This window comes from Ovis aries, chromosome 2 (genome assembly GCF_016772045.2).
Source record: "Ovis aries strain OAR_USU_Benz2616 breed Rambouillet chromosome 2, ARS-UI_Ramb_v3.0, whole genome shotgun sequence".
NCBI classification, from domain to species: domain Eukaryota; kingdom Metazoa; phylum Chordata; class Mammalia; order Artiodactyla; family Bovidae; genus Ovis; species Ovis aries.
In genome coordinates, this window is record NC_056055.1 from 43,023,659 (window position 1) to 43,051,252 (window position 27,594).

Sequence of the window (27,594 nt, forward strand, 5' to 3'; positions counted from 1 at the left end):
ACCTAGACAAGGAGTCAAGGGGAGAGCTGTGGAGCACACTGGGTTTGTTTTTGACTTTGGTTTATTTAAAAAACAAAAAGCCAAAAAAAAAAAAAAAGAAAGAAAACCAACTTTATATACAAAGTCAAACTGAAACCACGGATTAATGGAAAGAGGCAAGACTTGTGGGGAAGGGGAAAGGCTGGGCCAGAGCCAATACCACATTCTGAACACAGGGAGCCAGGGGACAGGTGCTGGTTTCTTCTGGCACGTCTGGGGCAGCTGGAACACAGTGTTCACTGGCAGACATGGCCCCACACCAAACGCTCGCTAGCACTGACACCATTCCTGCGATGGCCAGGGAGCCCCCTCCCCAAAAACCTGCTCCTGGAACCTGGCAGGATTTGTGCCATTCATAAGGGCTCTTACAACCCCAACCAGATTCCACGTCTGCTTCTTTAGTTTATTGGCATCAGACCTTATGACAGACTTGAAAAGCCTTTTCCTGCCCTGTCTTATTCTAAACTGGAAGAGGACAGGAGAAAGTCAGCACAAGACGAAAGGGCCCCAGGAGGAATCCCAAAGTAGAGGGCAAAATGACATCCGAGGGGTGCACAAGATGTTGGATTTAGTTGCGCGTGGAACCGGCTTCCTCACTCATCCGACCCACGTGGCACAGACAGACCCCACCCTGACGGCCTGAGCGCCTCTACAGAGGCTGACTGCCGCCGGGTCAGCCACCCCTGCCTCCAGCTCCCAGGTCCTGCTCTGGCTGCTTTCTGGGCTCTAACTTCAGCAGGCTCCATCGCTGACCTCATAGGATGGCGGCTCCTGCACCAGGCCCCTCAGTTGCTTGGTGCTGGCTCCTCCTTCTCTACCCAGCTGTCAGCCTGTTAGAAACAGACATGAGAATCCGGGCTCGGAGGAGGAAGGGCTGAGATCCGAGATCCCATCTGAGAACTACTAACCACTTCCTCCTATGAGGCTCCCGGTCACAAGCTGCTGACTGATGGATTCCATAAGAAACTAGCAGATGGAGGCAAATGCCAGTGAAGCTGGGCCGGCTGTGCTGACCCACCTCACCACACAACGGCCGGCTCTCCAGGAGGCTCACCTTTTCAAGCATCCGCTGTGTGTCGAGCTGCAAGGTGGTCAGGCGCCTTCGGAACTCCTGAAGCAGCCGCTGAAGCTGGTTCTTCTGTCGCTCGGCTGTCCGGGCCACCTCCTCAGCCTCGGCCAGCCGGGCCCGCAGATCCTGCATTTCTGTTGCCAGTGTCTTATTTGTCACTTCAGTGGCTGAGAAACGGTTATGGCTCTCCTCTGGTGGGGGCAGGCCGGAGAGACTGCTCAGCTAAGAGGGGAGTGGATGGCGGGCAGCCTGGAGTCTGGGGTGCGGGCCTCCCGCTTCATCTCCCCAAGCCACAGGCCACTCACCCAGCTTAAGCTCCAGTGTGTGAATCTTGTTCTCCAGGTAGAGCCGCCCACTGTCCTGCTGCTCTGCACGCTGCAGCAGGTTCCCCACATTGATGAGGCTGCCGTTGTGGGACACCAGGCCCTTGTGCTCCACTGGGGTCGTACCCGGCTTCCCACTCTTCCCGGGAGGAGGCAGCAGGTCCAGGTTCCCTAGGAGGGCCAGGAGAAGGCTCAGGGATGGGAAGTGGGAGAAAGCAGCCCAGCCGCCCCCGTCCCCTGGAGGCCGCAGAGCCCAGTTCGCACCGAAGAGCAGGTCCTCAGGGAGTGAGCCATCTGGGCCCTCCGGGCGGCTGTACTGAAGGCTCCGATACTGGCAGATGTTCTGAGACACCGCCCTGCTGACCAGCTGTTTGGCCTGTAGGAAACACACACCCACGATGCCCACAGTTAGAAGGTGCAAGCCCCCTGTAATGGCACACAAGAACCTAGAGCCATAGCATCCCCAGCCACACCTACACGCAATGACATTGGGAGAGGCATCTCAGAGAGGACTGGAAGACATTACCTGCTCTGCACTGAGCCGCAGCCCAAGGGTAAGCAGGATCCTCTCCAGGTCTCGCCGGTGCAAGTAGCCACACCAATTGGCGTCAAAGTAGACGAAAGCAAGAAGACAGTCCACAGGGAGCACCGCAGAGGGTTCCAGCTCCTTGGGCTGCAAGAGAAACAAGGATGAACAAGATTTACAAATAGCTCTCTTAATGCTAAATCACCCAGGATGAATCCCTTTCAAAATAAGGCAGCTTGGCTGACACAGTCACACCCAGACACACCTTCCAGTTGGAGATCTGACCCTTGGCCTATGAGCAAAGATCTCTCTCTAGGGCACTTCCGCCCCAAGGCCTGTCACCCAGAGAGGAACCGTGTGTGCTCCTAGATCAGACAGCTCGCTCAGAACCACACTGATAGAGACACTGAAGTATTCTCCTGGATCATATGAGTATGGTATCCCATGAGCCAAGAGCTACCTTTGTCTTTCATCAATGAGAAGGTGCCAGGTGTCTGGGACTTTCCTGGTGGTCCAGCAGATAAGCATCTACCTTGCAGCGTGGGGGACACACGTTCAATCACTGGTTGGCGAACTAAGATCCTACGTGCCATGGAGTAACTAGAGCGCCCACGTGCCACAACTAGAGAATCGGTGTGCCACAGCAAAAGACACCTGGTGTGCCATGACTAAGACCCAGTGAAGCCAAAATAACTAAAAATTTTTTTGAACTATCATTCTATTAAAAAAAAAAATGCCAGAGGCCCTTTAGTAAAAGCATCCCTTTCCCAGCAGAGTCCGAGGCCTTACAAGGCTTCCCGATCACGGAGCCCCAAGAGCACACTGAAGGTCTCACCATGTCCTGAAGGGTTGAGAACTCCATCTCTGACTGGTTCGAAGCAACCGACCGGACCTCGGAATCCTCCAGCTTGGCTCCTGCTACAGAAAGCCTCAGGTGAGCCTAGAGCAGGGCTCACACGGGTCCGGGCTGGCTCCACCCAGAACGAGAGCAGTAAGGCCAGTGTCAAGAAGCCACCATCTGGCCGGCGCCACACATACCAAATTCCTCCTCCCCGTCGTCTCTCAGGAGCAGCAGTTCTGGGTCCAAGGCCATCTCACACAGGTCCTCGGACGCCTCACCCCGGGGTTTCTCTTCATCTTCTCCCCCAGAATTTGGGGGTTTGGGCAAAAGCCCATCTTCCTTCTAGGAGAAGCAGACCCAGATGATAAGAAGAGCTGCCCCTGGAATTACCCACCATAACAATGGTTAACATTTTCACGTCAGCCGTCTTCAGGCAATGGGATAAAGGCTTACGTGCAGTGTCTCATTTAATGTACTTTGTTACACAGGGGTCACAGAGCAGACCAGGGCGAGTTCCAGACACCTGGGGTGCTCCTCAGGAGTCAAGCCCAATCCCATAAGCAATCTGCTTACTTGATTATATTTAGGCAAGAAGCACACCCATGGACTTTAGAAACAGTTAAGAAAATGCAGTACTGTAGTTAACCGTAGGGTCATGAAAACACCTGTACCCATCAAAGCATTGCTATGAACACAGATGTCCATGGCGCCCTGTCAACCACGCTTCCCTTCACAATGCTCCAGGCCCGCCTCCCTTCTCCCAGGTGCTTCACCTCCGAGCTGTGTAGCCACACAGGAGAGTTACATGCCCCGTGCCCAAATCACACCAGGGTCAGGAGGCGCGTGCAGTGAGTGTGGGGGAGTGAGAGGAGAGCCGTGGCGTGCCTGTGCTCCAGTTCTGCTGGGCCTTAGGACCTGCCGCCCCAGTGCCCACACAGAGGGCAGCGATACTCACCGGCGGGGCGTCTGCCTCGGCAGCTGTGCCCTCACTCTGTACCTCATCCTTGGCCTCCTTGGCCTCCTCCTTGACCGCTTCTTCTTCCTTGGCTGCTTCCTCCTTCTCGGGCTCCGACGGGGCCACAACCTTTTCAGGAAGGCTCAGGAGCGTCTTATAAATCCTATAGCCAAAGTCCCTCTGCAGCATCTCCAGAAACAGCTCAGCCAACACCGTGGCCTGGTGGGGGAGGAGGCGGGAGGCCATGAGCCTCAGGACAGAGTGTTCCCATCACTCCCTACCACCCCACAGCCGCCGGCTCCTACACCTGCCTCAAAAGAGATCCTTTCCTTTGGCCTCCGGTCCTCCACGATACTTTGCAGGGACAGGTTTACACAGCGGGAGCGTGCCATGACAGCAGGTTCCAGAGGGGGTGGGGGGGCCTCCGGGAGGTCGGTGTCCCCTTCCTGCTGTGCTGTGACCTCCGGATTCTCGGCACTCTGCTTAGACGTGTCTGCTGCTTGCTCCGATCCATCAGCCGGCTGCTCTGGAGGCTCTGCTTCCTGTGGCAGATGTCAAGGGCTATGACCACCTGGGTCCCGGGGTTCATGTACCTACCTCCCTCATTGGTTCGTAAGCCTTGGCCTCACCGCTGGCACCTCTGGGGGCGGGGGAGCTGCCTCTGCAGCTTTCTGCTGGCACAGGGCCTCCCACTCTTCCAAAGTGGGCATGATGGTCCAGATGTCCGGCAGGTACACCACCACAGTCTGGAGCCGCCGCGGGGGTCCTGCCTGCAGGTACTGAAACTCAGCGAAGCGCCACCTGCTCACAGTGAAAGGAAAAATGAAGTGCTGACCCATGACATTCATAAGTGAGTGCTTCAGCTGCCAGTCAACACTTAATGAACATGTACTGAGGGCCAAGCTCTAAAAGATACAGCCCAAGTCCTCAAGAAGTGGTCCATGGGAAGAGACAGGTAACCCAACAGTTACTATCCGAGATGCCGTGGCAATAAGGAGCTTGGAATGTGGCTGGGGACCACATGTGAGGAGCCTTGGAGGGTCAGCTGGCTCTCACCACAATTACACACCCCTAGCCGTGCTCGGGACTACGGCAACCACTGGCAGGGCTGGAGGGAGGGAGATGAGCAGGGACAAGGAAACTGACAGGAGCTGACAGGTCAGAAAGGCCCAGCAGAAGCCTGGCCTCCGGCCGGGTCTCACCCACTCAGTGGTGCCCACAGACAAGCTCGGGCAGCCACTCACCACTTGGTGCAGGCACTCAAGTCGATGCCAGCCTGGGCCTGTGCGCAGCGTGTGGCGGTGCGGACAAGCACCTGTGGGTCGCCCTTGGGATCGAGGCCATCCAGCGAAGGAGACCACTCACCCCCCACCAGCACTGCCTCATCATCCTTCCAGCCCAGCAAAAACTGCAAAGAGAGACCAGGGATAAGACACGAAAAACCAATCATCTGGGCCTCCCCCTGGGAAACAACCTGCCACCGTTGGGGAACAGAGTCCACCATACTGCATGCGGAGGGCGGCTCTCTACCCATGAACTTGAACCCCACGTGAATCTAGTAAGACCATCTCTGGGCCACACCCTGCTCCTGGCAGAACGACTAGTATCTCAACTCTGTTTCTTTGAGCTCATGAGCAGCATCTCAGCTGACAGGGACTGACCATCATCAGTGAGTGTGTCTTGCCTCCTGGGCCCCAGCTCTTACTTTAATTTGCTTCAGAGGGTGTTCCGGGGTCTCCCGTGGCTCGGCCATGTCATCCACGAACAGCATGCAACAACGATACAATTCCTCCAGTCCCGGGGAGGAGAGCAGCAGTACCTGATAGGGAAGGCGTGAAGGAGACACTTGAGAGCTTTCTCAGCCCTCAACAAGGGGATCAAGTGGCAGGACCCCAGCCAACTCACCTTGGAACTGTAGGTGGGGTCGCTGTCTGTAGGGGGGGGCTCTGCACCAGCATCAGCAGCTGATTCCTTCTCTGAAGATACCTGGATGCGGCTTGGATGATGGAGAGAGAAGGGCTGGCTCACAGGGAAGGCTGACAGCCAGCTCAGATGCACGGCCAGAAAATCTGAGGGAACCAGGAGGGTGCGGTAACGGCGCTGGAGTTCTAAGAAATCAAAGACGGGGCTGTGGGAAGAAAGCAGGGAGTTCCAGATTGAGCAAAGACGATTTTTTTTTTTTTTTAAACATGGAACCATTAAAAAGACTTGAAAGAAAAAGGAAGCAAATTCTTTTATAATCTGAGAAAGAAGAGTTTTCTAAGGAAGACACCTCTGAAGAGAGAAAAATGGATTAGATTTGACCACTAAAATGCTATAAGTCAATCTAGGGAAAGGAAAAAAGACATTTGCAATATATGACAGCAAAGAGTCTTTACCTTAAAGTTAATACAAAAGGAACCCCACAAATCACTAAAAAAAATCACATCTAAGAGACAACTGGAAAAACTGATAGCAACAGATACTTAGAAAAAGGAATGAGACTGAAGAGCTCATGAAAATACCCTCAGTATCACTCATAATTGAAGAAATTCAAATCAGGGTATCACTTTTCCCCTACTGGCCTGACAGAGATCATGAAGCTGGCTAACACAGTGTTGGCAAAGGCTAGGGGTACAAGTACCTCACAATTCGTTTGAGAAGGTAAACTGACCCAGCCTCTGTGAGAAGCCTGGCCATACCTTCAAGGTTCACAGACCTTTAAGCCAGCTACTCCATTTCTAGGAACTGAGCTCAATAAAATGCTTGCACCTGTCCACAGACATGTCTAGAGAAGAATGTTTATTATTACAACAAGATTTAGAATAACTACAGATTAAAAATGGAGACCTGTTTCAATAAATTCTGGTCCATCCACTTAGCCGTGTGGTTGCTAAAAAGAATGAGATCAGTCTAACAAACTGTGGAATAAATTCCAGATAAGTGAAAAAACAAAGGGCCCAATAGTATGTACAACAGGCTTCCACTGTGATTTAAAAAAAAAATCACAGCTGTGTGTGTGGCTAATCATTAGCAATCGGTGTCCTGACCACTCAAGATGCACCCTCCCACAGTGGTGATGTGGGGACCAGGGTCTCCTGAGATTACCCCAGGGAGGCAGGCGGGTCAGCATGTAGAGTACAAGGTGTGCCCTAGGCCTGGGGGAGGAAGCAGAGCAGCCCGCCCTCCCTGCCCATCATGAGGAGGTGCTCAGAGGCCACCCTCACTTCCATGTGGACGAAAGTCGATCTGCCCTGGGGGCTTCTAACACAGCAGCTGGAGCCCTGCATCTCCCCTGCTAGCTGGCATCTGGGATCACTCATCTACTCAGTTTCTACACGTGAGAAGTAAGCTTGTGTGGGGGCCAGTGACCTCGTACATGCCGTCACACTCAAGAAACCATTCACAGCTTCCCTGAGAAACCAGTCCCACCGTTCCCATGACCCATAGTTTCCACCTGATTTATAACTGGTATTGGGCACCTGGATTTTGATTGGGATGCCATAATTATAGGCTGGCATAACAACTTCTGGTGATTAAATCATAAATCAGTGGTGCTATGCTGGTCTGAATTTGAGATTCTGAAATAAATTTGTCATATTAAAAAACAAAAATGAAGTGAGCAAAAAGGTCATAAGAATACACATACACAATTACTCCCAGACTATATCTCATTTACACGAGAAAAATGTTACCAGCTACAAGTCTCACCCCGAAGCCCAGCCTCCCCACTCACCTGTCCACAGTATACGGAGTGAGATGGACTCGGTAAGGAGGCAGGTCATGCCTTGGTTTCTTAGCACCCCAAGGCTCTCCACCAGCTCGCTGTTTGCGTTTCTTGGAGTCATAGTCATCACTGGAGGTTGATTCATCACCAGAAGGAAGAAACCATACTGTTAAATACAGCTTCAGGACATGTTGGCCTAAAAAGAGCTGGAAACCATCTGAATCCTGAACTTTAAAGAAATGGATAAATAAGCCATACTAACAGCCATATAAGAGACTGTTATTAAAGATATTAAAGTACACATTTAAATGCTTTAAATAACAGAAAACCATTCATATTCAACAAAAAGTACAATATGGAACACTGTATAGATAACAGTGCCTCAAATGAGCAAAAACAGCTTTAAAGACTGACAGAAAAAAAAGATTAATGGTGGACGCCTCTGACTGATAAAGCTGATAAATAATTTTTTTATATTTTTACGAACATTGTAAGTTACAGCTAACGTGATTTTTTGAAATGAGAAAAAGAACTTTTTTTTTTTAACATTGTAAGTTACAGCTAACATGAAATTTTTTGAAATGAGAAAAAGAACTTTTTTTTAAACAAGAGATACATATATGGTACCATGCTATGGGTTCTATCAAGTTTAATTAAGAGAGACAGATCTGGTAACAAACCCTTGAAAAAAGTGAAGTGAAAGTGTTAGTTGTTCAGTCATGTCTGACTTTCTTGCAACCCCATGGACTGTAGCCCACCAGGCTCCTCTGTTCCATGGAATCTTCCAGACAAGAATACTGGAGTTGGTAGCCATTCCTTTCTCTGGAGGATCTTCACAACCCAGGAATCAAACCTGGGTCTCCCACACTGCAGGCAGATTCTTTACCATCAGAGCCACCAGGGAAGCCCAACAAACCCTTAACCCTACACATTTAAGTCATAAAAATTCACTAATCATACAGCCATTAAAACAATTCTGAGGATTACTCTGCAATATGGAACACATGTTCAATGAGAATGCATTAAAAAATCTGAACTCAGATTAAAATTATAAAAACTATGCATATATAGATAGATAGATAGATATACAAAGACTAGAAAAGAACACTGGGGAAAAAAGTGACAGAAGTAATTTTGCTTTTCTAAAAGTCTTTAAATATAAGAATGGCTACCTTGGGGACAGGGGGATGGGGGGATAAGAATAGGAGACTAAGAGGTACAAACTACTATGTACAAAATAAATAAGATACAAAGGCGTAATACACAGCACAGGGATTATAGCCAACATTTTATAACTTTAAATGGAGTATGAGCTATAAAAGCACACAACTTTAAATGGAGTATAACTGCTATGTTGTACACCTGAAACTAATAAAATATTGTAAACCAACTATACTTTAATTAGAAAGTTTTTAAATGCTTACCTTTAAAGGGAAAGAGGGAATGATCATTTTTGTAGTATTTTCACTTTATATAATATCATACACTACATTTTTATAATAAATCATTTATTACAGTACCACTCACTATGTTATGGTACAAGCAATAAAAACAGTAGAAAAGAAAAAACCTTTAGACCATTATAAAATGCCAGACTGATAAGGGGGGAAAAAACCCATGTCTCACAAGGGAAATAAAATCAACTGTCAATTCTTCGTGCTGAGGTAATGCTGAGCTAATTATATTTATTTACCAGGTCTCTGCTCTTTTCCTTTAGACCTGCTTAGGTTGTTTCCCTAATCATTACACCCCTGATTAACTAACTCAATTATATTTAACGCAGAAATTTTCTTTTCTCACGTTTCTGCCTGGGTAATGTCCTTGTTCATCAGTATCTCCCTCCAAAAGCTGCCTTCTAATCTTGCCCTTGTGGGATATCAGTGCTTCTGTGTCTCTTAACAGAAGAACTGCTCCAAAGTCATTTTGACAGCTCTCTTCAGCTCACCCGTGATTGAAGTGAACTCTTCAGTAAAGGCTGTCAACCTCAAGTTGAAGTGCATGTTCCACTGAATCCTGTAATCTTTATTGTCAATTGTCAGGAAGAGACTATAAAGCACGAACAGTGGAAGCCATCTGGGTAACTTCAGCAGGACACTGAGACGGTCTACCCGGCTGAGTATCCTTGTCTAAACCCCTCAGTAGTTGAGCATTAGCAATCCAAAGGAGACACTGGTCTCTGCCTCCCAAAACCTGAAGTTCAAAAAGAAAGCCTGGTTTCCAGTCACACTAAGATGGCTGATTCTGTTATAAACAGTTGTTCCCCGAGAGGGTGACCTCATTGCTACTGGCCCCTCCCCTGCTCTGCAAATCCCTTCTACAGCCTCATGGTAGGATCTCGCTCCCAAAAGTCATGTCTTCTATCTCTAGAGGCCATGACACCGAAGCATTATGGCCCAAGTAACAGAACACAGAACTTGCACAGGGCTTGGTGTGTCCTGGACAATCAAATGCTACTGGCTTTACCGGAAGGCTGCACTTGAACCTAAAGCAAAAAGTCAATAGCAGCCATTGATTTCCACCCAGGCTACATTACCCCTGAGGGCACCTGCTGTCCTCAGTCTATAATGAAGTCTTTAATAAAATCACAGGACGGGAGAGTTGTAGAGTCCTTGGAAACTGAAGACCAAGAAGATGCAGAGGACAAGAGGTATGGGTGTATGTGAATTACACACCAGTAACATGAGAATGAAACTGTCTTAAGCAGTGGAGATGCTGCGGAAAAAAATCCTACACAATCAGAGCTCCCCACTCCAAAGTTCCCAATGACCTATCCCAAGGCAACACACAGTAGCTTCAGCAGACTAGCTACATCACTTTGCTTAAAGCTTTTTCTCTGAGGAACTCCATGCCCCCTTTACATGTTTGCAGTAGACTGCAGTCTTAGCCCTTACTTACAAGTAACAATCACTGGCTTCTGGGAGAGGAAGCGGTTTCCTTCTGAGAACAGTCCTCATTTCAGAAGAGAACTAGAACATGAAAACCCTTTCTGGAGTGATGGACATATTCTGTATCTTAAAAGGGGTGAGTCACATGGGATTTTTCATTTGTCAAAACTGCCCATCTAAGAGCTGTGCACATCAACCTACATAAATTTTACCTTAAAAAAAAAAAAGTATAAGGTAGATGAAAAAGAGTGGCAGGTATTGATACTTGTTGAAGCTGGGTAATGGGTATATGACGGTATTTACTATGCTTATACTTGAAAATTTCCACAATAAAAAGTTAAAAAGAAGACTGACAGAAATAACTTGAACGTGTCTTCAACAAACTAGTCTAGAGCATAACTCCTAGGGATAGAAACAAAAACTTTTAGGTAGGGTAAGGCAGGATCAGAAAACAGGAAGCATGCTCCTGGCAGTTCCCAACACTCACAGATGACACACAATGGCCCAGAATGCCCCAAAGGCCCAAAGCCTTGCTCCATACAAGGCCACGTCTACATGTCCACAGCACAGGATTTCTGGACAGAGTGCAACATACATAGTCCATCACATCACTGACTTCTGTGTGTATAGGAAGAAACATGTTTTATACTAAGAATTAAATCATGCACTGCAGGAAACTAAAAAAAAAAACAACAACAACAAAAACAGAAACAGACTCACAGATATAGAGAACATACTGGTGGTCACCAGAGCGGAGGAGGTTGTGGGGGGAATAGGCAAAATAGGTGAAAGTGAAAGTCACTCAACCATGTCCAACTCTTTGTGACCCCATGGACTATATAAACAGTCCATGGAATTCTCCAGGCCAGAATACTGGAGTGGTTAGCCTTTCCCTTCTCCAGGGGATTTTCCCAACCCAGGGATCCAACCTAGGGATCGAACCCAGGTCTCCCTCATCGCAGGCGAATTCTTTACCAACTGAGCCACCAGGGAAGCCCAAGAATACTGGAGTGGGTGGGTAGTCTATCCCTTCCCCAGCAGATCTTCCCAACCCAGGAATCAAACTGGGGTCTCCTGCATTGCAGGTGGACTCTACCAAAAGAGCTATCAGGGAAGCCCTAATACAGGTGAAGGGGGATTAAAAGGTACAAACTTCCAGTTATAAAGTAAGTAAGTCATGGAGATGTAATATACAGCATAGACAACATAATCAATACTGTAATAACTCTGTAGAGTGGCAGATAGTAACCAGCTATTGTGGTAATCATCTCATAATACATAAAATATCCAATCTACTGGTATAACATTGTAAATTATGCTTCAGTTAAAAAAACACACTGCAAAAAAAATTTTTTTGGACCCTACTATTTTCTTCAGTTTTGATTCTTGGTGTCCCAATCTTAGAGACTAGAAATAAAAGACAAAATTACACATTAAAAACAAATTCAGTGTGATATTTTGAAAGATGAATTATGCCAAATCCCTACTTGTTGAACCAGCTTATAAAGATCCACTATTTCTCAATGTGTCAGCCTATCTTAGGGTAAGGGGACTAGGATCTAGCTGCACAAAGAGAATGTTAGTGTCAAGAAGTGGCCAAAAACAAGTGGGGGTGGGGGGCACATTCTCTTAGAGGCAATGAAATGAAGCACCTTTCCTGCTTGATCATCATCTTACCTTCGGCCCTGATCCAATCGTCCATGAGGGCCCCGAGCAGGAAACCTGTTCAGGTGGCTCAGATGAAGTGTGTGGGATGTTTGGAAGAGACTCAGAGCTGCAGAAAGGAAATGGATAGTGACTCAAAACACCTAAATATTTGCCCAACTTTCCTGTCCCCTTCTTCTAGTCTCCACTCCTACTGAGAGGAACAACCTAATTCTTACAAGTCCATTCAACCAGAGTACTCCATAAAGCCACACCCCCAATATCCACGTCGCTGGTACTCACGCTTCTGAGGAAAGAGTGGGGGAATCCGGTGAGGCTGAAAGATCAGCTGGGGCTGAGCTCCCAGAATCCCTTGCTTCTGGCCCAGGGCTGCCACATGTAGAAGGGGAGGTGCTGGGGACTTCAGTAGGGGCTGCAGGACAGTAACCAGGAAACTCAGGACATCCCATGGCTGAAGCGCTCACTACCTTGGAAAGATGTGGCCCTACCCCCTTGACCAAAGAAAGGTTCCTGTCCATCTTTCCGGGCACCAGGGTGTCCCTCCTACCCCTTTCCAATGCACAAGCTGAAGAGAGATGAATACCTGGTTGGAGAGCGTCTGCACCTTGACAGCATTCCAGGGTACTGCCTGACCTGGGTTGTATGCAGCCTTCACCAGCACCTTCTCACCCAGCTGGGGCAGCCGGCCCTTCACCACACTGCCAGCACACAAGCCAGGAGACCCAGTCAGGAGAGAGACCCTGGCCAAGCCACCTTGACTGTCCCTATGAGGCCCTTCCCATCAAGATTTCTCACACCTTGCGTAACAGCAAAGCAACGTCTTTAGAAGGACCCACCAGCATGGTGACAGAACCAAATCCCGTAAGCATTTCCAGAAGGGGAACAGCCTCAGCCTACCTTAGCTGAAAAAAGACTTCTTCATCCACCACCCCAAAGTAGTCATGCAAGCTGGTAACAATGCCAGTGAAGACCCGTTGTTTCTCTCCACCCTATGTGAGAAAAGTGCAGTTTAAAGGTAAGAGGGAGCATCTATCCATGCTCTGCCATTAGCATCTCATCTTTCTCCACCCCTCCAGCCCCAGCTCAAAGTACTGCACAGAGCTTCCTGTAGAAGGAAGCACATGTGTCTAGTGGACATAACCTACTGAAGGTGGGGGGAGTCATGCTGATTCTTGGGCCATAAGCTGCTTCTAGGATTCCCAGTTCTTCTGTAACTCCAAAAAGCACCCTAGAGATTTCCCTAGAATCAAAACCAAGTACTCCCCAGTCAGAGAGATCTAATTATCTCTGGACTGGTTGACGACAGGAGTGTCAAGAAGGATGAACAACGTCATGTAAGAATGAAAGCATCGGACAACCATGCATGCTGAGGTTCTCCCGAGTGCTGAAACTCACCAGACAGAATGCCCAACTTACCTGAAGGTGCCTGGCATTTTGGGACAGGTCTGTGGCCACAGGAGGAGTGAGCAAACCAGGAGGAGGGCCCAGAAGGGATGTCGAAGCTGCGCCTGTTGGAAGAGAAGCAATCCAGGAACTGCACCTACCATGGTAAGCACTAGAGTCAGCTAGAGGAGACAGGAAACCCAAAGTGTAAAGTGGATCTGTACAAGCCCCAACAGAGTTTTGCTGACAACCACTGTGGTCATTGACTAGTTTCCTAAGAAACATTAGCAGCAAACTGCACTCCACCAGGAAAACCCCTGTTGGATTTAAAGACTAACTTCTGTTAAAGACTAACTTCAAACCACATACTTCCCAATGTGGGGCCAGGTAGAGATAAAGGTGATCACCTGAGAAGTTGCGTCCCCCTGGAAGTGGGTTGATCCGCTGGCGCTTAAACTGGGACATTGGGAATGCTGTCCTCTTTCAGAGTCTTGGGAAAAAACCTTCAATCAGAAAAGAAATAAATTAACAATTCACAGGGAAGATTTTCCACCTACCCCCCAAAAAGGAACTAAGGATCTGAAGGAAAGTGGGGAAATGTATACTGAGAATGAATAGGGAAGACAGATGGAGAGAACAGGAAATGGACCAGGAAATAGAGAAATTACAATGCTCCAGTTTCCCTCACAATAACCTAGTGATGGGTAACACTGTTACACTCAAACAAAAGGAAACCGAAGCTCGGAGGGACTGAGACTTGCCCGAGGCACAGAACCAGGTACGTTAAAAACTAGGACTCACACCTAGGTCTCCCGACAACTCAGCGCTCCTCTCACTATGCCACGCCACCCTCAGATGGTTGGGGAGAGTGAAGGGTTGGAAAGAGCCCTGGTGACATTCATTCATTCAAATACATCCGCCAAAAAGCTCCACGCAAGGCCCGGAAAAATGGAGGAGGCTGGTGCCGGAGAGGAGATGGTGTAGGCCCTCTCCCCGGAAGCCCGGCCCGTTGTTCCCCGGACGGGCTGGTGAGAAGACAGCTCCGCGGCCAGGCGAACGCAAATCCGGCTGCGCGCCCGCCCTCCTGCTCCCCCGCTCCCCGTGCCTCGGCTCCCGTCTCAGCGGCCAACAGAGCCGGATCTCCCGGGCCGGGCCGCGGCCAGGCCGCCGTGGGAGGACGAAGGCGCGAGGTTTCTCCTCCTCCCGCCCGCCCCCAGGGCCGAGGCCGTTGCCAGGGAGACGAGACTTGCAGTCCGGAGAGGGGCTCGGCCCCTTCCGCGCCCAGTGCATCTTCGCGGCTTGCCTCTCGCAGCCCCTCGGCCGGGGGAGGGGCAAGGAGGCAGAGAGGCGGCGGAAGGCCCCCCCAACCCACCTGCGGGCCAGGGCCGCGACACCGGGGGGACAAAGACACCCGGAACCACCAGAGCCACTGCTGCCGCCGCCACCGGAAGCGCCTCTCCGGAAGCACGACCACTGGTCGGAAGCTGCCACTCTCCCGGATATAGTCCCTCCCTCCTCTCCACCGACCTCTCCCTTCCCCCACACCGGCCTGCCATCCCGCTCCAACTGCTGAGCGGAAGTGCGCCTTCCCCGATCGGATATGCGTTAGGAAGCCGCGCGTCGGTGGTGTCCTCGCTTACGTGCCCCATGAGAAAAGCAGACTTCAGAGAACTGGTTCCTGGTCCAAAGACAGCTGGAGCTGGACCCTCAAACATAAAGCAGCACCTATGCTTCATTCTGGCGGACCCCCAAGCCAGCAGCAGCAAGAGAACCAGCTGACTGGAGGAGGATGCATGATCAGTGCCTGTTTCTATAGAGATATCCTTGTGTCTGACTCAACCAATGACCCCATCTCTAGCCCTACCCTTCGTTGAGGGTACCCCCCCACTTATACCTCCCATCTTCTGGGTGCCTGCAGGAGACTAAACTTTACCCCCTGCTCAGTTAACAGAGCTTGGAACCTAAAAGGTGTGAAATGGAATAGTTCCTCCCATATTGGTGTGCTGACTGTGTCCTCCTCCTATAGAAAATATTTTCCTCCATTTCCTCACTCAGAAAAATACTTTTCTGAGCCCAGGTAGAATAATACCAGCTATCTGGCAGCCATCATCCACTTAGCCACTTCCCTGGTAAATGTTGAGGAGCTTGGGGCAGGGGGCAGGTGTGTGCAAGAAGGAGCAAGAGGCAGCCACCCACCACATCCCCCACTCCCTAAGCTGAAAGAGGAATTAAAGATGTATATGATCATGCAGTAGGATTTGGCCCCCAATAAGTGAGACGCATATGAAAAGAATGAATTCAGGGAGCCCAGACGCTTGCAGCTTCTGATATTTAGAAGAGTGCTAAATTTCTTGATTTGAGATACTCGGTTTTCCTTAATTAACAATAAACTTTTGTTCAGACCCCCATCCCCTGCTGCAAACTTTTATATAACCTGACTCCTCGCCTCACCTCCTTAGAAAGAGTTCTCTGAGGAAATGCTGTCTCCAAGGCCTGAAGTCCTAAAAATTCCCAGGGAATAAAGGTCTCTTAGGTTGTGTGTATTTTTTCAGTCAACACAGGTGATATGGAAAGATAAACTTTCACAATATTTAGGTATACATTTACAAAGAATTCTCACAGTCATTTTCTTTAGTCCTCACATCAACTCTTGGGGAATGAGCAGGTCAGGTGTTAGTGTTCTAATTCCCAGATGTGATATGTGAGAGACTCAAATGACTCGCTCCAAGTCTCGCCACTAATCACTGGCCATTTTAGCCCCAATTAGCAACCCCAGTTCCCCCTTATCCTCTGACTTTCTCACCATCCCTCCAGTCTAGCCTCCCTCCAACCCCCTTTCCTATTCATCTAACATTCAGAAGGCAATGGCACCCCACTCCAGTACTCTTGCCTGGAAAATCCCATGGACGGGGGAGCCTGGTGGGCTGCCATCTTTGGGGTCACACAGAGACACGACTGAAGTGACTTAGCAGCAGCAAGCATTTTGAGGCAGCTTAATTTCACTTTATCCTCAGAACAAGTCTGTGAGGTAGGCAAGGCAGGCATCGTTGTACCATTTGGGAGATTAAGTGGGCAGCTGTGGCTCAGAAAAGTTAAGCGATTTTGTCAAGGTCTAAATGCTAATTTGGGCCTCTGGTTTCAGCCATGATATAAGCAGTAAAGCAGCAGAGAGTAGACCTTGAAGATTACTCTGCTGTTCCTTGTGTTGTACTTGACCCTCCCATCCCTGGTGCAGTCTTCAGGCAAGATTTCAAGGCAGAGGCAGCAAGAGTACCCTTCTCTGTTCTAGGGCCACCCACTTGAGTATGAGGAAGAAGATAGGACTCCAGATCAGTAACTGTCCACTCAGGAGTGAAGGCCACGTCCATCGTCCTGTGGTTACCTCACCATGAGGGCATGATTCCAGAGAGCCAGCTGGATCCAATCCGTTCACCACACTGACAGTCCCACAGACCCACAGCCACACTGGGTGCCGATATACCACTGTGCCTGACACGCCCCATGGATTCCCCATGAATCAGTGAGGTTCACACTGCCTAAGCCCAGGGATTTTTGGCAACCAAGGAGGAGCCCCGGAGTTGCTGCACTTTGGGGCCTCTCAGGGACCCAGGGCTCCTTGGCTGCTCAGAGGAGAAGGACTCAGCCCTTGCCTGAGTTCAGAGAGAAGACAGAGCATCCACAGCTTTTTCTGGCAGTGCCCAGCAGCAGCATCAGGGCAGACGGCAAGGAGACTTCACTGCACTCGCCCCATGGGAGTCAGACCCCTGCACCAGGAGGTCTCAGCGTACAGAGAGGTTTCTGTCTTGTTTCTTCTTAACCACTAACGATGGCATAAAGGTCTTCTGGAGGGGGTGGCCCAGAGGCCTTTCAGGGAGGTCCCTTGATGCAATCCTATGGAAAAAGGAAGGAAGCTCTAGACTAGGGGAAAAAAACAAAGGTAATGATGGCAGATTGCTGTGATTAAGAGTCCGCCTGCTTAGGGCAGGGGTTGGGGTGGGAGGTGGGGAGGAGGGACAGTTAGGGAGTTTGAAAAGGTCATGTACACACTGCTCTATTCAAAATGCATAACCAACAAGGACCTACTGTACAGCACATGGAACTCTCCTCAGTGTTGTGTGGCAGCCTGGATGGGAGGGGGGTTGGGGGAGAATGGATACAAGCATGTGTAGGGCTGAGTCCCTTTGCTATTCACCAGAAACTACAACAACATTGTTAACTGGCCATGAAAGTCAAAGTGGTGGTCACTCAGCCACGTCCGACTCTTTGCGACCCTATGGACTGTAGCCCGCCAGACTCCTCTGTCCATGGGATTTCCCAGGCAAGAATACTGGGGTGGGTTGCCATTCCCTTCTCCAGGGGATCTTCATGACCCAGGGACTGAACCCAGGTCTCTTGCACTGCAGTAAGACCCTACTATCTGAGCCACCTGGAAAGCCCTGGTGATAACTGACTGGACAATCACCAGGGTTTCAATATAGCCCTGGAATAATCAGTTATATCCCAATACAAAATAAAAGGGTTTTTGTTGTTTTTTTTTTTTTAAAAAAAGAATCTGCCTACTAATGTAGTGGACATGAGTTCCATCCCTGGTTTGGGAAGATCACACAGTCTGCAAGGCTGTGCTAACATGCACCCCAACTACTACAGCCCGTATGTCCTGGAGCCTGTGCTCAACAACGAGAGAAGCCACCACAGTGAGAAGCCCACACACCTCAACAGAGTAGCCCCCGGTGGCCACAACTAGAGAAAGCCCGAGCAGCAACAAAGGTCCAGCACAGCCAAAACTTAATCTTAAAAAAACAAGTAACGATGGCCCCAGAGTTGACCGACAATTGTGAAAAGCCTAAGAATATTAACTGATGGGGATATTCCCCCTGGAGAGTTATTCAGTAAAGGTGCTGGCCCTCACTCCCAGCACCCGCTGTGGCATTCTGTGTGCTACCTTGCTTTCCTGGAGAAACCCAGGGAGGTGACCTAAGTTTCAGCTTTGAGGGCTGAGGGCTTGCTGGGTTCACATGACGATTTCCTATCTTTTGGTCCTGGCTCTGCCACTGGCTCGCCATGTGGCCTCAGGAAGATGACTTCCCTCCCCAGCCCAGTTCTCAGACTCCTCATCTATAAATGGGGCTTTTTAACTACTTTCTGTTTCTTCCCACAACCTCTCCAAGACTCGTTGTTTAGTTGCTCAGTTGTGTCCGACTCTGTGACCCCATCAGGCTCCACTCTCCATGGGATTCTCCAGACAAGAATACTAGAGTGGGTTGCCATGCCCTTCTCCAAGGGATCTTCCAGATCCAGGTATCAAACTCAGGTCTCCTGCATCACAGGCAGATTCTTTACCGCTGAGCCACCGGGGAAGCCTTCTCTAAGACTGCCTCTCTCAAATTTTGCAGGGACAAAAATAACAACTGGCAGCACAACCCCAGCCTCCTAGCTCATCAGGCTCCTCCTTCTGCCCTGCCCTGGGCAGGGTCACAGAACTCACCTGGGGGCTGGGTCACAGGACTCACCTGGGGACAGGGCCATCGGCAGAGGTGGCAAGTTCAGCAGGTCGAGGGCTGCCCCACCTGATCCGGTTGAGCAGGACCTTGACTTTGTTCCAGTGGGAGTGATCCCCCTGAGCAGAGGGTGAGGGGGGTCACCCAGGGTCCCTCCTCACAACATATCCCTGACCAAGCTCCCACAGATAGTTGTAACCACAATCAGGACCAAGTCACCTGCTCCAAATAGGAATCCTCTCATATTCTAGCTTTCAGGGTATTCACACATCCCAACCATACCACCCCCACCCCATCCTGTCACCAGGCCCCACATATCAGTTCAGTCACCCAGTTGTGTCCGACTCTTTGTGACCCCATGGACTGCAGCACACGAGGCTTCCCACTGCAGCAGGCCAGGCCCCACATATATCCCTCACCCACCTTGTGTTCCTGGGAGGATGAGAAGGTGTGAGCTGGCTCTGCCAGGGCCTCTGACAGCCTGGGAGGGCTGGCACTGGGCGCCCCTACCTTTGGGGGTGAAGCTGTTTTTGCTCCTTCAGAAAGATAATCCGGTTACCCCAAGCAAGGAACAGGAAGGCACTCATCAAGCCCAGAGCTCAGGCGGTCTGCCTGTGGGGCCCTGGGCGGGCAAGATGCAGAGGGAGATGCCGTTGGCGCTCACCTGTCTCCTCTGTCTGGCTGAGCCGTTCCCACGGCCCGCGCACCTCACTGCCTGGGGCATAAGAACGCAGAGGTGAAGACGCCAGGGTTGTCTGCGCCTCCTCTTCAGGATCCTGTGCACAGGAGAGACAGGCTCTCTGGGCCTGGCTAGAGGGCTGAGGCTGTTCTGAAGGGAGTCCTGGTTTCAGGGGTCCCACCGATCCTCTGCCTCCCCCATTCACCTGCCCACCAGCCGGTCTGCCCACTCACAGCTCACTCACCCCAGGGCCCCTCTGAGTCTGCAGCTGCAGACAGAGCTGCTGTAGATTTGCCACCTGCTCCAGCACCACGCACAGGTGCTCCAGATAGCGAAGACCCTGCCCCGGAAGGCCGGAGCAGGCCGCAGGCCCCAAGTCCTCCACCTGTGGGACACAGTGAGGTCAGAGAGACTTCTGAACCCAGCCAGACTCCCACCCAACAGGCCAGTAGATGGGGTCAGAAAAAGTAAGAGGAGGAACACACACCCAGCTGGTCACCCTGTGCCCAACCAGGCAAAGGGCCAGGTAGGCCCCAGGCCCTGCTCATCTCCACACAGCTGGGGGTTGGGGGTGAGGTGAGACATCTCATTCAACCCATCAATTAGAAGCAAGGAATGCCCTGCCCCAGCTTCCCTGGTGGCTCAGATGGTAAAAAGTCTCCCTGCAACATGGGAGACTCAGGTTTGATCCCTGGGTTGGGAAGATCCCCTGGAGAAGGGAATGGCAATCCATTCCAGTATTCATGCCTGGAGAATTCCATGGACAGGGGAGCCTGGCAAGCTGCAGGCGCCAGGGTTGTCTCCTCCTGCAGTTCATGGCGGTCGCAAAGAGTTGGACACAATTAAGTGATTAACACATACACAAACACACTCACACACACAATACCCTGCCTAGGAGAGTTCCAGGGAGAACAAGGTTGGGGCGGTGGCAGGGGAGGTAGGGGGGAGTCCATCTCCATCCCACACTTGAGAGTTGGCACTTACCACCTCTGCTTGTTCCAGGCCATCCTCTAAATCACTCTCTGCCTCTGTGGCCTCCGGTCCTCTTGCTTCAGAATGGGGCATTTCACACTTAGGCGATAGCTTTGGGGAGTGGCAGTGTTGAGATAAGCTGGTAGGGGGAACTGAGAGCTGGTGGGAGCGCTCCAGCACCTGCTCCAGCTTACGGCTGGCTAGAAGCCGGCTTAGGTGGGCAGGAGGCTCCAGGGCACCAAGGGCTAGGGACTCAGAGTTCCCCAGGGGCTCAAAGTTCAGAGAGTCTTGAGAAAAGTCAAGTGAGGTGGCCGGGGAGCTGTCCCCAACTGCCATCTCCACTCCTGAGTCCTGGGAGGCCAGTTTGAGAAGCGGTGCCTGCCCCTGGGGACCTCTCAGCTGGTCGTGCCTCTTCCAGGAGTCTGATGAGCAAACTGGAGCCACATCTGGGATCTTCCTGTAGGTGCTGATGACTCCAGGCACTACACAACCATGTGCCAGGTCCTCGCCAGCCCCATCTGCAAGGAGAGTCACTCATCAGGCTGGGCCGGCTGCGCCAACATTCCTGCAACTGGTGGTGTTCCCCTGGTGGAGTGTCCTGGGTCAAAGGTGACGGGAGGAGACCAGCGGACAACAGCCGTGTCCAGATCCCTCCATCCCTGTCTGGGAGATTGGGTTAGGACCGGGGTCCCTTTTACAAAAGTAATTGTTAATGATATCTTCCTTCGAGGGGTGGGCACTTGCTTCCAGGGAGCCCTTGCACTCTGGCCCCTGAGGTCAGCCTAAGACCTCTGAGCCATCACTAGGGAACTATAGCCTCTTCAACTGCTCCCCAAGGGGGAGTGTGACTGTGCCCCCGCCTCCGGGAGAGGGGGAAGGACACAAAGAGGGAAGCGGGGATCTATACTGGCCTCAGGATGCAAGAGAAAGTCCATCCCGGAAGTCCTGGAGGGAAAAGGTACCGAAAATCACAATAGCCATAATCATTTTGGACTTTTGTTCTTTTAAGTGAGAAGCAGAAGATTTGGGAGAGTTGAGAAAAATCTGAACTGAGGAAAGGGAACCCAAATGGTAGAAGGAGAAGCAGCGCGGTTGCCCAATCACTGTCCTCTCTACAGCTCTCCTGGTCTGTGCCAGGCTCTCCTGCAATCTAGGTGCCCGATCGATCGTAAAGATACAGAATTGGAGTTTGGAGGGGACGGAGGCCGGCCTCCTTCTCCCGGACTGCCGCACCTGGATGCCAAACCAGGCCCCTCTGGGCAAGAAAGTCCACCAGGAAGTCTACCCCTGCGCGGCTCCTTTGCAAAGAGGTCCGCCGCCGCAGAGATGAGGGCTTTTTGCGACCGCCGGCTGGGGCAGGGGCCAGGGAAAGGAGGATCCTGACCAGGAATTAGAGGTAAGTGGACCCCGGGAAAATGGGGTGGAGGTGACGATCGGTTTAACGCCAAAAAGTAAGAGTCTCCAACAGCGGACGCGATCCCCGGCCCTTCCTAAGGGAGGCGGCGAGGAGGGCGCACCGAGGTCTGCGGGCTGCGCCAGGCAGTGCGGGCTCTGCGGGTGGGGCGGAGAGCGCAGACAGGGGCCAGGGCACAAGAGTTGGCTCCAGGCCAAAGGTCCGGGCCCGCCCCTGAGTGGGCGACTCACCCTGGACGCCCAGTGGCTCCACGGCGAAGACGCGCCGCCGGCCCAGCATGGCCCGAATCCGGCCCCAGTGCGGCGCCCGGGCCGTGGCCGCTGCAGCAGGACCGAGCTATCACGGCCGCCGTGGCGGAGCCGCTGTCGGGCGGGCGGCTAGGCTTGCGCGTCCGGACCCGGCAGGGCGCGGCCACGGGACACTCCCAGCCCGGATTGGGGAGGGACGGGGCGGGGAAGGGTGCGCAGGTGTGCGAATGCGACGAGGAGGGCCGCGAGGGCGGGGCCTGGGCCCCCCAGCCCAGTGTTGGCGGGGACCGGGGCCGGGGTCAGGGCCAGGGGTAGGAGGCCCGCCCCTGGCTCCCTTGCCCAGCCGGCCTAGCCGAGGAGCGGGGACCCTGGCGGGGGACGCGGTCTCGCCCGTGGCATGGGGTCACCCCGCCCACAGTTCCCAAGCCGAGTCTGTCTTCCTGCGGCCGAGATGAAGCTGGGAGAGGCGAGGGGCGGCAACCGGACGCGAGCGCGGAAGGAAATGGATCAGCACGTGCAGGCGGTGGAAAGATCGTCGGCCAGGACGTCCGCGTCCGCGCGCTCAGCTGTGTGCCTTCGGGAAAGTCACTCAGCCACTCTGAAACCTGGCGCGATCAAAGGTGGAAGGGATTCTCGGCACAGAGAAATCCTTTCCAACAACTGCAGGGCGCCTTGGAACCTGGGCTAGAGCAGAATCCGGCGGGGGCGAAGGTATGGTTCAGGATCCGGGAAAGTGAAACAGGGGGACAGAAGGGCAGCCCGGAGGTCTGGGAGTATAAAGGTTCACCAGTCCTCAGCCCCACCCACTTTGAGTCCATGGAACTCCACCACCGCAGGCAACCGCAAAAGCTGAGACAGCCTGGTGATCAGATGGGGTGGTGGCCTCTAAGGAAACCTCAGTCTCCTGAGGAAGGTCACCGGAGCTGGAAAAATCCCAGCTGGACCCAAATTCCCTGGAGGGAGATAAGGGAGCTGGTGGACGTGCAAACTTGCACCTGAGCCTCTGGGAGTAGGGAGGAGGGCGGGCTGGAGCTGGAGGCACTAGTTGCAAGTGGTAATTATCTGGGAGGGAGAAGACAGTCTGCCCACCCCCTGCTTCCTCCTACCTTCCTCCAACAGCCCCCGCAGGATCGGTCAGGAATCAAAAACTACATGATTCTAACTCTGTGAGACGGGGAAACAGGCCTGCAGCGAAACCCTCACCATCCCCACCCCCCACCCCGCCCAACTCCCCCGGGAACAATGACTGCCCAAATTTACTCTTGACACCTTGATTTTCAGGCCACACCCTTCCCTGCTATCTGAGTTCTCTGGGTTGCCCGCTGGCGGCCCTGTCCTCCTGGAAACCACCCCCCATGGCTCTTTCCCAGGTACAGAGAAGCCTGGGCCTGGGGACAGTACAAGTCCAACAGCCGGGTATATCCTGCACCAAGCTTCCCAGAGGAGGAGGCGGAGGTTGGGGGGGTACAGAGGGAGGGCTGGCTGTCAAGGGGCTTCCCCCCTCCTGAGTCAGAGGATGGGGAGGGAAAAGGAGGGAACTTTTGCCAGATCTTGTCCTGAATTTCAAGAATGTGGGGCTAGATTCCAGGCAGTCTCTGTGGTGACTCTGGGGCAGGAATGTATCTGGAGCAGGAAGCCAGCCCAGCCAGGAATGCAGTGTCTCAGCATGGGGCTCTGTGTGGGCCCAAACCACACAGACACACACACACACACACACACACACACAGACACACACACACACACACAGACACACACACACACACACCAGGCACACTCTCCTCCAGGCCACTCCTTCCTCCCCATGTAGATATGCCAGAACCTTCAAGGTGGTTGAGATCCCCCACAGTGGGGGGCCTCATGCTGCCTTCCCATCTGCCTTTTACTGTCCTAACTGTGGCAAGCGCCTGCTGGAGCTGAACCAGGTCTTCACCCCCCAGAAGGCTGTCTCTCCTTCCCCCCACCTTCTACCAGAGAAGAATCATCTATCTTTGAGTGATGCTGGAAGGGATGGGAGGGGCACACCCTCGCTGCCGAACTGACAGATGAGTAGCTACCATGAGTCCCTGAGACACATGGTAGCCCCAGCAGAGGCATCCCTCAGCCTCCATGGGGGAAGTCCCAGCTTCAGGAAGCACGTTTCCTGCCAGCTAGGCCCTGTAGGAGGAAAGGCAAAGCCAAGAGCCCAGGGCAGCTTCTGGCAGACTAGAGATGGCTGGAAGCTGTGGTGACCTCCCCCGTGACCTGGAAGGCTGCCTTTGGTGAAGGGACAAGAGCAGCCCAGGGTAAGCCAGGAACCCAGAAGTCAGGCTCCTGGCTCCTCCTCAGCCCCCTGCCCTTACTGCCAGGAGTTCTTGAATCAGTGACTTATCCTCCCTGTCCTCAGTTTCTTCATCGATACAACTAGGATAACAACAGTACCTATTTCAGAATGGTGAGAATTGACATTAAAGCACCTGAGAATTATCTAGCAGTGTCACTTTGGGAAAGTCATTTTCTCATCTCTGATAGCAGGGGGCTGTATCAGATGCTCTCTCAGGTCACTTGTAACTCGAATCTGTCATCATTTCTGAAGTCATTCCTCAAAACACAGAAGAAAGTAACGAGGGCACTGAGCTGGACAAATAGCAGCTGCCTGCTTAGGTGGGGTCCCGTCCCCTCCCCAGCTTGTCTGGGTCAAAGCAGGTAGATGCTCACAGCTGGGCACAGACCAAAGGCTGCCCCCCACCTTCTCCTCTGGCAACGAGGATTGACTAATAACTCTGTCTTCCAAAGAACCAGGATTGACTAATAACTCTGTCTTCCAAAGGATATTATATATCCTCCCCCAGGCTCGGGCTGGCTGATGGCTGCAAAGAACTCTGATGCTGAAACACTTGGGCCCTGAGGAGGAAAGCTGACTGCTACAGTTAGGGGAATGGCAACCTACTCCAGTCTTCTTGCCTGGAGAATCCCACGGACAGAGGAGCCTGGCAGGCTACAGTCCACAGGGTTGCAGAGTCAGATACGACTAACACTACACTACTGTTAGTTAAAACCTGTCCAGCCTTTGAAAGGCCTTCAACAACTCACTGGCTGACCCATTTCACATGGGCCTCCATCCATACCCCATTTGTTCTCTGTTTCTTAGAGCTACCATGAGTCTAAGATAATGGTTTGTTACACGTGGTGATCTGATCATATTAAGATTCCAACGTTCTGTTTTCCAACCTGTCACTTCCCTGCTGAATTTTTTTTACTGTCCACAGAGCCTCAAGGTGAAATTCAAACCATATCTTACGGCATTCAAGGCTCCCATCTTCCTTTCCAATCTTGTCTCAGTATCGCCTTCAGCCTCTCCCCTAACCTGAGCATTCCGCTTGCACTGACCCCCTCACTCTGCAGGGCTCTCCTCGTGTCTGTCTGAGTCCTGTTCCTCTGACAATGATGGCCCTGGCTCTGAACTCTGAGTGCTGCTGTATGATCCACATAAGCTCTTTACACTCACTACCATATAGCACTTTTCATCATGTCAACTCTATTGCTGCCACTTGATTATATATCTTTGGGAAACCCACAAAAGTGCTCTTCCGGTATTCCCACTGCGCCAGGACCCAAGAATGTACAGAGTCAATCAGTCCCCTTTTGTGAGCATTCTCCCTGCCAAGGGCTACACCTGACACTAGGTGGCGCCAAGGACCCTGTCCCACTTGGGACCAGATTGTTGGGGCCTGACAACTCCTGAGCCACAGAGAGGCTTGATCTTTCCTATAAAAATAAAGGCAGCCATTCAGGCAAAGAGTGAGACAGTTATAGCAAGGTATAAATTATATCAAGGTGCCTGAGGAGGCAACACACAGTCTTTGCAAGATTCCATTCAAAAAGAACCAGATAGCACCAAAGCACCCTCCAGCTTTTATCTTTTCTCTCCAGACTGACTGGGTGGTAAGGTAGGTGTTGCACCCCAGCAGCACCCATGCGCCTTTCTAAAATGTCCTCTGGGATTAGGACCAGAAGTGATGGGTGAATCAAGCCAAAAATCTGGCAGAGGACCACCACCCCCTGTCTGACTCAAACATACCCCAAGGCAGGCACGCCTAGCACCAGCTTTCCAATCTACCACCTGTGAAGCAGCTGGGGCTCCCAGGGGAGAGGCGGGCAGACCAACCCTGGCTGGGAGGGTGGGGGCACTGCTGGGTTGTCCCTCCCAGGCAAAGCTAACTCACAGCCCTGTCCAAGGATTCTCCTGGGGATGATCTTTCTCAAATGGGTGCAGACAGCCTTGGGCAAGGACACAAAGTTCTTTAGATCAGGGGTCCTTAACCCCCCAGCCTTAGACCGGTACCAGTCCGTGCCTGTTAGGAACCAGACTGCATAGCAGGAGGTGAGTAGGAGGCCCAGTGAGCAAAGCATCTGCATTTACAGCCATTCCCCAACACTGCCATTACCACCTGAGCTCTACCTCCTGTCATCAGCTGAGGCATTAGATTTGCACAGGAGCATGAACCCTAGCCCTAAAGTCAGGGTGGAATATCCTGAGATTGCCACAAGACAGAAATAAAGTGCACAGTAAATGAAAAACACTTGAATCATCCCGAAACCATCCCCCTTCTCTGCCCCAGTCTGTGGAAAACTTTTCTTCCACAAAATCAATCCATGGTGCCAAAAAGGTTGGGGACCACAGCTTTAGGTGTTGTCTCCTCACTTGCCCCACCAGCTCCTCTGAGCAAGTCAGCAGGGCTGGCAGCATCCATACGAAGTAGAGCGAGGGGCAGAGCGCCAGCCCAGGCAGGGCTGGCAGAGGAAGATGTTGTCTTACTGAGACGGGCCTGGGCAGAAGCTGTTTCAGGGCCTGCCTCCTGTTTGCTTCCAGCGCTCTGTCACCCTAATCCCTCTCCAGGCTCCCAGTGAGACACTCATTCCTCTACCAGGGATCATCCCAATAAAACAGGCATCTTTACAAAATGGTCCAGGGAGAGCATCACCATCCACTAAAAGGAGCCAGTCTCTTCAGTAGGGAATGTCACATGGCGAAGCATCTGGTAGGGGTGGGGTTTGAGGGAGGGGGGAAATGAGAGGGCAAAAAATTGTTATATATGAATACTCTCCAGGAACGTCCCTTGGGGTGGGGTGATTAAGAATCTGCCTCCCAACACAGGGTACATGAGTTTGATTTTTGGTCAGGGAACTAAGATCTCACATGGCACAGGGTTTCTAAGCCATCACATCACAGCTACTGAGCCTGCATGCTGCAGAGCCCGTGTGTCACAAGAAAAGCCTTCACATTGCAGTGAAGACCCAGTGCAAAATTTAAAAAAAATTTTTTTAAATAAAGAGACTCTCCACCTAGGATTAGGGGAAGCGCATTTCCAGGGGCTGGGGCAGGGAAGGAGAGAAGACAGGGGCACTGCTATA

General features: G+C 51.8%; 2 protein-coding genes across 28 annotated transcripts; both read right to left on the reverse strand.

Moving 5' to 3' along the window:
• Window positions 1-43: 43 nt before the first annotated feature.
• On the reverse strand, window positions 44-17,155 carry CCAR2 (cell cycle and apoptosis regulator 2). Of its 23 annotated transcripts, none has more exons than XM_060409193.1 (21): window positions 15,844-17,085; window positions 13,800-13,895; window positions 13,426-13,517; window positions 12,907-12,998; window positions 12,593-12,707; window positions 12,292-12,421; window positions 12,022-12,118; window positions 7,469-7,588; window positions 5,659-5,881; window positions 5,459-5,572; window positions 4,998-5,161; window positions 4,383-4,554; window positions 4,065-4,295; window positions 3,754-3,972; window positions 2,996-3,140; window positions 2,793-2,875; window positions 1,958-2,104; window positions 1,696-1,807; window positions 1,414-1,602; window positions 1,094-1,299; window positions 44-869 (listed from the first exon to the last, which is right to left on the reverse strand). In XM_060409193.1, the coding sequence occupies exons 2-21, from the start codon at window positions 13,855-13,857 to the stop codon at window positions 825-827; spliced, it is 2,754 nt and encodes a 917-aa protein (XP_060265176.1). In that variant the 5' UTR covers window positions 13,858-13,895; window positions 15,844-17,085; the 3' UTR covers window positions 44-824. The 23 variants fall into 23 exon arrangements, with proteins under 23 accessions (XP_060265176.1, XP_060265184.1, XP_060265183.1 ...); XM_060409201.1 differs by lacking the exon at window positions 15,844-17,085 and adding an exon at window positions 14,765-14,852 and having other exon boundaries at window positions 2,793-2,872; window positions 3,796-3,972; window positions 4,392-4,554; XM_060409200.1 differs by lacking the exon at window positions 15,844-17,085 and adding an exon at window positions 14,765-14,852 and having other exon boundaries at window positions 3,796-3,972; window positions 4,392-4,554.
• Window positions 16,374-22,354, reverse strand: C2H8orf58 (chromosome 2 C8orf58 homolog). 5 transcript variants are annotated; one of them, XM_012119295.5, is made up of 7 exons: window positions 22,186-22,354; window positions 20,554-21,059; window positions 19,814-19,954; window positions 19,555-19,666; window positions 19,314-19,426; window positions 18,903-19,009; window positions 16,374-17,283 (listed from the first exon to the last, which is right to left on the reverse strand). In XM_012119295.5, the coding sequence occupies exons 1-7, from the start codon at window positions 22,232-22,234 to the stop codon at window positions 17,172-17,174; spliced, it is 1,140 nt and encodes a 379-aa protein (XP_011974685.2). In that variant the 5' UTR covers window positions 22,235-22,354; the 3' UTR covers window positions 16,374-17,171. The 5 variants fall into 5 exon arrangements, with proteins under 5 accessions (XP_011974685.2, XP_042099069.1, XP_027820140.2 ...); XM_042243135.2 differs by having other exon boundaries at window positions 19,555-19,714; XM_027964339.3 differs by lacking the exon at window positions 19,314-19,426 and having other exon boundaries at window positions 19,555-19,719.
• Between the last annotated feature and the right edge of the window lie 5,240 nt (window positions 22,355-27,594).

Excerpts from the sequence above, each read along its gene's own strand:
- CCAR2 (XM_060409186.1), bottom strand. The coding sequence starts at position 13,857 with ATGTCCCAGTTTAAGCGCCAGCGGATCAACCCACTTCCAGGGGGACGC. Across the intron at positions 7,589-12,021 it reads CGATTGGATCAGGGCCGAAG|TGATGACTATGACTCCAAGA; the intron begins GTAAGATGATGA and ends ATCAACCTCCAG. Across the intron at positions 2,876-2,995 it reads CGACGGGGAGGAGGAATTTG|CAGGAGCCAAGCTGGAGGAT; the intron begins GTATGTGTGGCG and ends GGCTTTCTGTAG.
- C2H8orf58 (XM_042243135.2), bottom strand. The coding sequence starts at position 22,234 with ATGCTGGGCCGGCGGCGCGTCTTCGCCGTGGAGCCACTGGGCGTCCAG. Across the intron at positions 19,955-20,553 it reads GCCTGGAACAAGCAGAGGTG|GTGGAGGACTTGGGGCCTGC; the intron begins GTAAGTGCCAAC and ends TGTGTCCCACAG. Across the intron at positions 19,010-19,313 it reads CATCCTCCCAGGAACACAAG|GGGGATCACTCCCACTGGAA; the intron begins GTGGGTGAGGGA and ends CCCTCTGCTCAG.